Genomic DNA, 12,149 nt, shown 5'->3' on the forward strand with positions numbered 1-12,149 from the left:
TCTTACTCAATATCAAGCCACACTTATTGTTTTTAATCCGGCTGTGAGTTTGTGTGTGCTCAGGATGAGTTTGGTTGTGTTTCGCTGTGTATCCTAAACAAGGAAACAACACCTCCACGGAGCTCACAGGGAGGGTGGGGGCTGGACCTATTGGAGCTACAACGAGCCGTTAAAGGCAGAGAGTGAAATTCAGTGAATACACGTAGTTTACAGAGATGCTGTATGAGAAACCAATGTGAGTTTGGAAAATTGCATAATATAAATCTATTCTAGTAGACCTCAACAATGGAATTATGATCAGTGGAAATGGCCATGACATGGGCCCTTTAAGTAGCATCCCATTTGTACATCCATGAGCTGTATGGATATGCTATCCCTGCCTATAATTGCAGGTATTATTGCCTATAATACAGTGCTGCCTATAATTCCACACACCTTCATTTGTACATTTGGTACAGTTGTCCGCTGGATATCATGGGAAATTGCAGTTCTTCTGCCATTCCAAAGCTTTTTCACTAAATGCCAATATTAAACTAATTATACACTGATGGCAGGTCTGTCATAAAAGGTGCCAAACTGCTCATCTAATCTAATGCTCATTCAAGGCACACTTTGAAATGTGGAATACCCACTGTACATCCTGAGCCACATCCGCTTTATTGTTAATTGTTAAACAATTCTTATATTAAATAATGATTGCCTTTATTTAAGTACCATAATTTCCAGTTTTTAATTATTAATTTGTTTGCAGTATCATTGAGACATGCAGGTCAATTTGTTAAATTGCAGTTTTTTTAGTGTTTAATCATTTCAACAATATTACTTAGCAGAGAATACTGCTGTCAAGGTTGAGCATCTGTGCAGTATATCTGGTAGTGGACAACAGATCCTGATGAAACATAAGACCTCACCATAGATAACAATATTACAATTCTAGCAATCCATATGAGATTTACTGTATGTGGCACTCCAGTAAAGTTTGTGTGAATTCAAAAGGAGTGAAGCACCTTTATTTTGAAAATAACTTTTAGTCTGTAGGATAGGTGTCTTTAATCAGCTATACAGTATTTATTCTATAAAAGAAAGAAAAAAACACTCTTGTTCTGTTTTGTGTAAATAACATTCTTGCTTCCTATTAATGCATAGGTAGCACATTTCCACTCAATCATTATTAATGCAATCATTTCAGTCATTCTAACTATTTTTGGTTATTCCACCATTTCTTAGGTAAGTCATTGTATGTCGAAAGATTGTATGAAAAGTTGGAGGAATGTGCTGAAAAAGGAACTGCATTCAAAAAGTGCATCCGACTAACTGAACATGAAGTTGATGACCACAAGATTCTCCAGTCTATGTATGACACACCAAAACAAAAAGATCTCAAGCTGTTTCACTTCGATGTCACATCATCGGTAAGCAATGTTTTTATTATCATAATAGTGAAAGCAATGTTGTTCTCAGAAAATCCTAAATCAAAACTTGCTTTATCCAATCACATTAACATGTTCTATTAATCCAAATTATAATATCCAGGTCCAAAAAGGCTTGAATGAATTCCTATTCAAAATGTTCTTTCTGGGGTACCTGATGGACTCAGATGGACTGATGTGGCGCTGTACCCACAGACACTTGTACATCATCGAGTTACTGGAATCCCCAAATCATCAGCCCGGATATGACCTGGGAACTGTACGTTGATATATACTGTTTGTCCATTTGTCATTTTATGAAATTATATCAAATTTTTGTGTTGGTTTTATTTTTTAAATGTATATTCTTTTTTATTCTTGTACAGTTTTCATTATCATAAAATAACTCTTGAATAACTTAATTTGACCTCTCTGCAAAGCAATGTTGAAACATAAAACTTTATCCTGTCACAATTTTAGACTTTTGTTGTTGCTGATTGAATTGAATATGGTATAGAGGTCATTTCAGTATCCCCGATAAGAAGCTAGTAGAAGAGTGAGGTGAAACAATTTAATGAAATAGAGGATAGGCTTGATTGATTGATTGATTGATTGATTATAAACCTAAATATATATTTTTTTCATATTGTTTAGGAACGAAAGGAAAACTTTCCATTCACAGACGTTTTCCCGAAGGTATTTTGTCGTCCACCAAAAGAAGTAATGGCTTTGGAAATGAGGAGAGATGAAAACACTGACATGGAGAGTGGAGACCCCCTCATGGATGATAAATGTTTCAAGAGTGAAGCTTATCAAAGACCATACCAGTATCTCTCACGTTTTTACAACAACAGCAATCTGGACAACTTCACTTACCTCGGCATTGAAGGGACTCATGCACAGTTTCTTCAGATACTGTTATTCTACTGTGGCATATTAGATCCATCATGGGCAGAGCTACGTAACTTCGTCTGGTTCCTTAATCTTCAGTTGCAAGACAGTGAGAATTCAGTCTTCTGCAAACCTGAGTTTGTTGGAGACACTCTTCTTGGGTTCAAAAACTTTGTGGTCGAGTTCATGATCTTGATGTCTAAAGACTTTGCAACACCATCACTATGCATCACTGACCAGAGCCCAGGGAGGCAACAAATTGACATGAGTGGGCTTAATGAAAGAGATTTAGCTCCATTCCTCATCAGAAAAAGGTGGGAATCTGAGCCACACCCATACATCTTTTTTAATGATGACCGTGACTCCATGACATTCATTGGGTTTCACCTCGTGCTCAATGACCAGAAAGGGGTTGATGCCATAAATCCCTTAACAGGCAAAGTGATAAAAAAAAACATTATGACTCAAGAGTTGTACACTGGCTTAAAACATCAGAGAGTCCCTTTTAATAGGGACTTTGATCAGCTTCCGCGAGCTGACAAGATCGAGCACCTGTGCAGTGTGCTTGGCATCACGTGGCCAACAGATCCTGATGAAACCTACGAACTGACCACAGATAACATTCTCAAAATGATGGCGATCCATATGAGATTTAGATGTGGAATCCCAGTTGTCATAATGGGTGAAACAGGATGCGGAAAGACAAGGCTCATAAAGTTTATGTGTGAATTGAAAAGGTGTGGTGCACCGGCAGAGAACCTGAAACTGGTCAAGGTTCATGGAGGAACTACATCACAAATGATATATGAAAAAGTGAAGGAAGCAGAAAGTCTTGCAAGGACCAATAAAGAGACTCATACATTTGACTCAGTTCTTTTCTTTGATGAAGCAAACACCACAGAGGCCATCAACAGCATCAAGGAGATTGTTTGTGATAACTCTGTGCAGGGACAACAACGTGGCTCTCAAACAGGACTACAGATTATTGCTGCATGCAACCCCTACAGGAAGCACACAGACAAGATGATCGAAAGGTTAGAGGCATCTGGATTGGGCTATCGGGTCAGGGCTGAGGAGACAGAAGACAGACTTGGCTCCATTCCTCTTCGTCAGCTTGTGTATCGTGTTCATGTGTTACCCCCCAGCATGATTCCTCTTGTTTGGGATTTTGGGCAGCTCAATGACTCAACGGAGCAAATGTACACGGAACACATAGTGAAAAGACAGGTAGAGGCCAACTTGATAGAGAGGCATTATGTTCCAACTATAACTCAGGTATTGGCGTTATCCCAAAAGTTCATGAGGGAGAGAAAAGATGAATGCAGTTTTGTCAGTTTGAGGGATGTTGAACGCTGCATGCACGTGTTTGTATGGTTCCACAAAAATCACCCAATGTTTGATGAGAGAAAGAGAGTATACCTTCAAGAGCTAAGTCAGAGGAAAAAAAACACAAAGATGTTGTCATTATTACAAGATAGTGACAGAGTCATCTGGTCACTCTTGATGGCCACTGGAGTGTGCTATCAGTCTTCCTTGGAAGACAAAAGGCCATATCAGGAAATGATCAACCATTTGCTTCCTGGTGGATACAGCACAAAGAGAGTACTGGAGGAAATCCAACTCATGCAGGACCTCCTACTCAACGGTGTACCCATGGGTAAAACTATAGCCAGAAATGAGGCTTTGAAAGAGAACTTCTTCATGATGGTGATCTGTGTTGAGCTAAGAATTCCCTTGTTTATTGTTGGGAAACCAGGGAGCTCCAAATCCCTGTCCAAAACCCTAGTTGCAGATGCAATGCAGGGCCCTGCTTCACATTCTGAACTCTACAAGAGGCTAAAGCAAATACATCTTGTCTCTTTCCAGTGCAGCCCTCATTCAACTCCTGAAGGAATCATCAACACATTCAAACAGTGTGCTCGCTTTCAGGAAAGCAAAAACTTGGATGAATACAGCTCAGTAGTTGTTCTTGACGAGATTGGATTGGCTGAAGATTCCCCTAAAATGCCACTGAAAACACTGCATCCATTACTCGAAGAAGGCTGTGTGGATGATGAGCCACAACCTCATAAAAGAGTTGGGTTCATTGGAATTTCAAATTGGGCACTTGACCCTGCTAAGATGAATCGTGGAATATTTGTGTCCCGTGGAGATCCAAACCAGGAAGAGCTCATCAAAAGTGCTAAAGGGATATGCTCGTCTGAAGAAAATGTTCTGAAAAAGATAAAACACCTCTTTGAGTCTTTTGCAAAAGCATATATGACAGTATGCGAAAAGGGCAAGGGTTTTTTTGGTCTGCGGGATTTCTACAGTCTGATTAAGATGATATTTTCAATGACCAAAATCAGTAACGAGAGTCCTACAGCAGATCAAATAACTGAAGCAGTCCTGAGAAACTTTAGCGGAAAAGATGATGTGGATGTGATGGGCATATTCCGTGAAGAACTCAGAGATGACTTTGCCAATGCCAGCATCACCACCTTGGATTTGTTCCAGAAAAGCATATCTCCAGCTTTCAAAGTGGATGAAAGTCGATACCTTTTAATCCTCACAAAAAACTATGCAGCTCTTCAGATTCTCCAACAGATATTCTTCCATCACCAAATCCATCCAGAAATCATCTTTGGGTCTAGTTTCCCAAAGGATCAAGAGTACACGCAGATTTGTAGAAACATCAATCGTGTCAAGGTTTGCATGGAGACTGGACAGACAGTTGTGCTTCTTAACCTTCAGAATCTCTACGAAAGTCTGTATGATGTTCTCAACCAATACTACGTGACCTTAGGGGGTCAAAAGTATGTTGATCTTGGATTAGGAACACATCGTGTAAAATGCAGAGTTCACAAAAACTTCAGGCTCATTGTCATTGAAGAGAAAGAGGTGGTCTACGAACAGTTCCCGATCCCACTGATTAACAGGTTGGAAAAACACTATGTTGACATCAACACTGTTCTCAGAAATGAGCAGAAGGAAATTGCCGGACATCTACAGAAATGGGTTGATGATTTTGTCAGCTCAAGTGGTCAAAAACCTATGAAAAAGCAATACGCTCCATGTGATGTCTTCATTGGCTATCACTCAGACACATGTTCCTCTGTGGTCCTGCAAATAACGGAGAATCAAGGCATTGAGACAGATGCCCAGACCATTCTGGATAAAGCCAAAGACATTCTGCTCAACTGCGCCACTCCAGACTCTGTTGTCCGTTTGGACAAATCCAAAATGCCTGATGAGGAAAGAGAACATATAATGAAAGAATATGTTAAAGCAGAGATGCACAGCTCATTGGGAGACTACATTGTGTATCACACACAGCAGTTGGAACAGTCCCAATTCTTCACTGAGGTAAAACTAAAAGGTTAACACAATTCTATCAAACATTGAAGCACTTTTAACAGCTATTGCTAATTTGAAGGGTCCATTTTCCTTTTTTCACTCTCGCTTTAAGTATTAAGTTAACTTGAGACCTTGAAATATCCTTATGTGAAGTAGAAGCAGCAGGTTAAAATTGTTTCCGGTTTTGCAGTACAGTGTTGTTCCTGTTTTGTATATGCAAATACTTCTGTTTCTGTCAGCAGTAACACGTGAGAAAAACATTGCGTGACATTTTAGTAATTCAGAGTTCTTTTTTGTTATTAAGGTCACAACATTTTCCAGGCTATTGACTGCAGCAGACACTCAACAACTGCAGAATGTGACAAAGCTTAATAATATTAAGCTGCTATCACTGCAACAGTTTGACACAGAGTACTCTTTCCTCAAGAAAATCAGGTGTGTAAACTAAACAATAGCCTTTTCCCACACTGTTGGACTTGTTTTCTTGGGATTGTTCTTAGGACGATCTTAAAACTAATAACATTGTGCTTAATACTAAGTAGATATTAGAGGCCTGCATACAACTTTCAAGTGATCACTGTCGATTCAAATGTAAAGCATACTTATGTCCTTGTATTAGGGAATTTCTTGGCTCAACACTTGCAGACAAAGTGCTCATTATCCAAACAGACTATGATGAAGAGTCCCATCGGAGAAATATTCTTTCCTCAGCCAAGTGAGTCTAGCTCATGACATTACTTTCTTTTATGTCTTTCTCTTACATTATTGCAAGTTGGTTAAATTGTATGTTATTGACTTATTCCTAATGTTTGGATTTTTTAGGTATTCGTGCACCAACGAAATAAACAAGTGGGCCTTAAACGCAAACACAAAGACATTTGTGTACTTTGTCACCAAACTTCCTCGAATCGAGGGTGGGACCTCGTATGTTGGGTTTCAAGGCGGTCAGTCCTGCTGTTACACATAAACACGGCAGTAGAACATTTAGCTCAGTATGCTACAACTTAGTATTGATGATACGTTTATTAAGCACCTTTCATACAGATAAAAGCAGTTCAATTTAACACATTAAAAGCATCAGCAAAAGACAAACAAAAGAAAAGCTGAAATGTGAAATCCTGCATATTGTGTCTTTATTACCCCGACTTTAAAGAAATATATTTTTTCAGGTCCTTGGAGGTCTGTTCACATTGATGATCTCAGAAGATCAAAAGAGTTTGCGTCTGATGTTCATTCCTTAAAAAATCTACGCATAAGTGAACTTTTTGAGGAACTACCCGAGGGTAATTCATCATTTATTTCTAAATTATGCTGTACATTTTAGGTAAATATAAATTATACCCATATATTGTTTTTTTGTTCAAGCCATGAAGACAGAAGACTACAATGGTGTGGCACAAAATAATGACTCAACTGTAAGTGTAATTTACCACTTAAATTCATTCCTGGAAGAAAAATACAATCCTTATAATCAGACATGGTAACTTGACTTAAGTCAGAAACTGATGGAGAATTTCCTTTAGGACATGTTTCCTTGTTCAGATGCTGCACTGCTGCTGTTAATTTATTTACATATCATTGTTACAGGTCTTGGGAGATGTGTATGATATAACAGAGCTGACAAGAAGTTGTGTGCAGAGTGCAGTGAACATGCTTAGAGATGCAACAGAGAGTGGAGAACTCAGCACAAAAAGAATTGAGAACTTGCTGACACTTCTGGATGAAACTCAAACTCAACGTAAGAAAATAAGTATTTTTTTATCTTTGATATATGACCAGACCTAGACACATCTCTGCATGCAGCTAAAATACACTTTACTGTCAAATGTTCTCTTAAAGGTGTGTTTGCAAACATTGTGAGGAAGCGTCTTCACATGCTGTTAGAAGACTATGAGGCCAACATCCCCAATCCAAAAAGCTGGGTTCTAACGGAGGCATCTAATGTCAATGCTCTTCAAGAAGGGGGGACGTTCCTGTAAGTTTTTTCTTTAGATCCTTACCGTTGGCAGTCTATGTGAGCTTTTTAACTTTGCTATATTTGCATGCTATCTTTCTCTGTAAAATGCAATACTTCAAGCCATTCAGCTGTTTATGCTAGTTTATAATTTCCTATCATTTTTTATACACACGTTTCCTGTAGATTTTAAGAAATACATTTAAATCCTTCTTACAGACACACACTGTGGAGGAAAATCCAAGCAGTCGTGACTCCACTCCTGGCTACGTTGGTCTCAGTCATTGACCGAGATTGCAATTTGGAACTTTTGCTGAATGAGTGCGATGACATCAGGAATCTATGGCTTGAGATATTTGGGAGCAAACAGATGCTCCATGTACCTTTTAAGAGGGTGGAAAGCAAGTGAGTATCTTGTGGTTGTTTATTAATGGCATCTATTCAGCACATATGCACTCAAGATAATCTTGACAACCCACCACTGATGTTGTTTTGGTCTTTTTTTCTCTTTTTTTCCATTTACAATAGATTGTTTTTAAAACAGCGTTGGAACAAACATGTTTTTGCCTGTCTTATTTGAATATTTCGTTTTATGACTCAAGAAAGAATACAAGTAAATCAAGTGAATTGCAGCACCATTTAGAAGCTACAGCGTTCTGGATAGAACATAGAAAATGTGATTCCTGTCTAACAAAACCACATTCATATTATGTCTCTTCTACAGCTCCAGTGTCTTAATGGTACAAAGCCATAGCACAGGTGGCAACACCATGCACTGCCGCATGCCTTTCAGCTGGTGGATTAAAGACTTCCTGGATGGGCTCATGATCCAAACATACAGACATGAAAGTAAAGTCACACATCTTGATGCTAAATCTTTGTTATGTTCTTCATTTAAACTAATAGCTAGAAAAATGTATCCCTAACTTATTAATGCCATTTTCAAATGTTCTTTGCAGCTCATTCACCGGGTCATTTCCAGGAGTTTTTCTTGAACACTCCACTTGGCAATTATATATCCAAAAATGTGGAAGAAAAAATGAAGAAAGAATTTTTCGAAAGGTACCTGCAGGATTTTGTTTCCATGACCATGAAAGTGGCATCAGATGAAGAATTGCAGGTGAGGGTGAATAAAGTGGTCATAATGACAGTAGCTATTTGCTGCAATACCATTATTCAAATGTTGTCAAAACATTTAACTGCATGTTTTATATTTGTATTTTCAACAATGTAATCTGCAATACAAAGGAGTTCTTCAATATTGCATTACATTTTACAATTTGTTTTATTTCTTTAATCCGTTTCCACATATACTGCAGATACATATGCATATTAGGGCTGTCAACGATAACGCACTAACTTTTGCAGTAAAACTGGAGACCTTGACGCATTTTTTTTAATTATTAATACGAGCATATGCCGTGTGAGCGCACATTATACAGAGGGGAGATAACACTTTATATTAAGGTACACAAATTCACCATCAACTAGTTGTTAATTAACATGCATATTAGCAGTATATTGGCCCTTTATTAGTCATTATAAAACACTTATTAATGCCTTATTCTACATGACCATAATCTACAAGCCATTAGTTGAGAGTTTTTCCTCAATAACCCTTTAATTAGTGCTTATTTATTGCAAGTAAGGAAGTTGTTGTACATGAGTTTTGGTCTTAAAGGTCCCATGTCATGGCCACTTCTACTGATCATAATTCCATTGTTGAGGTATACTAAAATAGATTTATATTGTGCAATTTTCCAAAATCGCATTGGTTTCTCATACAGCATCTCTGTATAGTATGTGTATTCACTCTCTGTCCTAAACGGCTTGTTGGAGCTCCTGCCCCCCCCCTCCCTATGAGCCCAGTGGCCGTCTGCGAGACAGCGAGACACAGCGAAACCCAGCCCGAACACACACACACACCCGCAGCCTGGCTGGGAGTTTGTGTGTGTGCTCACACACCGACTCACAGCCTCGCCGCGTCCCGCCGTCTCAGGGAGGAGAAATCGGCGGAGCTGCAGCTGAGAAAAGATTGAGTGTGTGTGTGTGAGGAAGTCCACGTATTGGTCAATTTGGACCAATCCACGGACTTAACGTAACGGCTCCGCGGCCTTAACGTAACGGCTCCACGGATTGGTCCATTTGGGTATGGGCACGTCACTGTACCCAGGAAGAAAAAGAGAACGAGGCGTTCTGGGGCAGCATAGACAGGTATTTTCTGTGTTAGAGTTGTACTCGCTACAGGGTGTACGTTGAGGGTTTGTGACTTTGCAGACCGTTTACATGCATAAAAAGCTACATAACACACAAGGAGACGGGTAATAACCGGAAAAGCATGACATGAGACCTTTAATATGCGCTGCGCAATATGGGCCTAATAAGGCAGTAGTACCACTACTGAATAGTCATTCTCCCATAATAACACCTAACAAATATGATCTATTCTTATGTAACAAGACATGAAACTACAAGTATTAATTAAGTCTAAATAACTCAAAATTAGGTATTTCTATCTAAGAATATGTTCCCTATTTTAAAGTGAAGGCTTGTTCATAACCAATAAGCTAGTAATTTGACTCTAATTGACCTGAACAGGTTCCCTATAGAGAGGCGAAGTCCCTCCCTTTCCGGGGGACCTCCATGGGACCTTATTTCGGAAAAATTATGTATTGAAGTCAATGGCGAGAGAAAGATTATCTTTCGATCCCGATTGAATTGTGCCACGAATTACACATATGATGTTTGTCAATTTAAAAGATAATTTTGCAAGTCAAAAAAATACAAATGTGTCGTAAAACTAAAACTAAAGTAACACTTTTTTTGGTGTGAAACCGCTCAATGACCTACATCTCCCGTCTCGCACCAACACCAAGACGGCCGTCACGTTGGCACATTTCACTTCTTTCTTTCAGAATGAGGCAAAAAGTATTAAAGGAGGTGAAAATCACTACAAGTCTGGGCATGTTGAGAGCTGTACATACACAAAAGGGGAGTTAGTCGGTTCCGTAAGAGCCAGCATGCAGGACCGGGATTCTGGGATTTGTAGTCTTTCTAGTTGCGTATTTTTCATAGTCTTATATTTCAACAGTTTTACGACAAACTGTGACTTTTTTGACATGGAAATTATTTTTTAAGATTGACAAACATCATATGTGTAATTCGTGGCACAATTCAAACGGGATCGAAAGATAATCTTTCTCTCCCCATTGACTTCAATACATAATTTTTCCGAAATAAGGTCCCATGGGGCGGAAGTAGATGGGCGGGACTTCGCCTCTCTATTCTAAAGTTGCCACCTCTTCACACTTTGTTGTGAGGCTGAGAACACATATGCAGCCTGTACGTTTGATTATGTATTTGTGATCATACTGTGTGACCTGCTTGTATGTACTTACACAATAGGTGTACTGTTCTCTCTACTGTATGTGTTGTACTGTCTCAGTGTGAACATAGATTAAACAGCCAGCCAAACTCTTTAGAGAGCCAGGGAATGAGCAACCATGCTCCTTTATTGACTTATTTGCAGTCCACTGACATTCAAACGGAGTGAAACTATAAAAAAAGAAGTTACAAGGCACTTAATGATCTCATACATGCAAGTGTAACATACACAGATTAACACATAGGACCGCTAAGTGTAAACAAGATAAATATAGCTAATGCTAGCTGTGCAATAAGCATGTATACAGGCTAGTATGGCTAACGCTAGCGTGTATGCTAACGCTAGCGTGTATGCTAACGCATTTTCTCATTTTTAGTTTAAACATCTCCAAATGTCATCACATAAACACAATACATGTTACTAATCCTTACAGTGTAAGTGTAACACTTGCACTTACAGTCATTGCTTTCTGACGGATTTGACCCTTTTACTATTCAGGTTGCATAGGGAAAATTAGTACTAGTCTACTGCCATGCTATTCAGTTCACTTTCTCCTACTTCCTGTACCCGGTTTCCTGTCTAAACTTCAGTACAAATTGTACAAAAATATAAATGTGCAAATATGAAACATAGCCTACAGGTCAATATCACCTTGTTATTGGTAGCTGAACTGTCAATACCCCAAAACATATTCTTAGATAGAAATACCTAATTTGTTGTTATTTAGACACAATTAACACTTATAGTTTCATGTCTTGTTACCTAAGAATAGATCACATTTGTTAAAGGTGGGGTAGGTCATTTTGGAGAAACCAGCTAGAGTGTGCTAGAATTTGAAAATACACAGCCGGGAAAAATCTGCCACTTCCTTACAGAGCCCCTCCTCCAACACACACGAACGCGCACATGACCAATGAGGGCACGAGATACGTACGTTTGTGCACAGATGGAAGGCTGACAGGCAGGTAGGCCATCCAGTTATTTTAGCCGGTCTGGCTAAAATGATTGGTCGTGCTTTTTACAGTACTACGGCTTCCACAGATGAAATATTTTTATGGATTTTTTGTCAAAGCACTTAAGATATTCATTGCTATCGGGATGTTAAGAGCATTCCATGGAATATAACAAAAAGTGTATCTCGAGTCGGTTTCTCAAACTTACCTACCCCACCTTT

General features: G+C 38.9%; 1 protein-coding gene across 3 annotated transcripts in view; it reads left to right on the plus strand.

Moving 5' to 3' along the window:
* Positions 1-12,149, plus strand: part of LOC117495456 (E3 ubiquitin-protein ligase rnf213-alpha-like) — a 51,290-nt gene that overhangs the window by 19,724 nt on the left and 19,417 nt on the right. For all 3 annotated transcript variants that reach the window (XM_034146709.1, XM_034146711.1, XM_034146710.1), the window contains exons 26-38: positions 1,228-1,412; positions 1,534-1,689; positions 2,064-5,645; positions 5,941-6,071; positions 6,256-6,351; positions 6,459-6,580; positions 6,806-6,919; positions 7,002-7,051; positions 7,224-7,374; positions 7,476-7,611; positions 7,810-7,995; positions 8,315-8,439; positions 8,550-8,710. In XM_034146709.1, the coding sequence (XP_034002600.1) occupies positions 1,228-1,412; positions 1,534-1,689; positions 2,064-5,645; positions 5,941-6,071; positions 6,256-6,351; positions 6,459-6,580; positions 6,806-6,919; positions 7,002-7,051; positions 7,224-7,374; positions 7,476-7,611; positions 7,810-7,995; positions 8,315-8,439; positions 8,550-8,710 (5,195 nt within the window). The remainder of the gene's footprint in view (positions 1-1,227; positions 1,413-1,533; positions 1,690-2,063; positions 5,646-5,940; positions 6,072-6,255; positions 6,352-6,458; positions 6,581-6,805; positions 6,920-7,001; positions 7,052-7,223; positions 7,375-7,475; positions 7,612-7,809; positions 7,996-8,314; positions 8,440-8,549; positions 8,711-12,149) is intronic.

Source organism: Trematomus bernacchii, unplaced genomic scaffold (genome assembly GCF_902827165.1).
Source record: "Trematomus bernacchii unplaced genomic scaffold, fTreBer1.1, whole genome shotgun sequence".
NCBI lineage: Eukaryota > Metazoa > Chordata > Actinopteri > Perciformes > Nototheniidae > Trematomus > Trematomus bernacchii.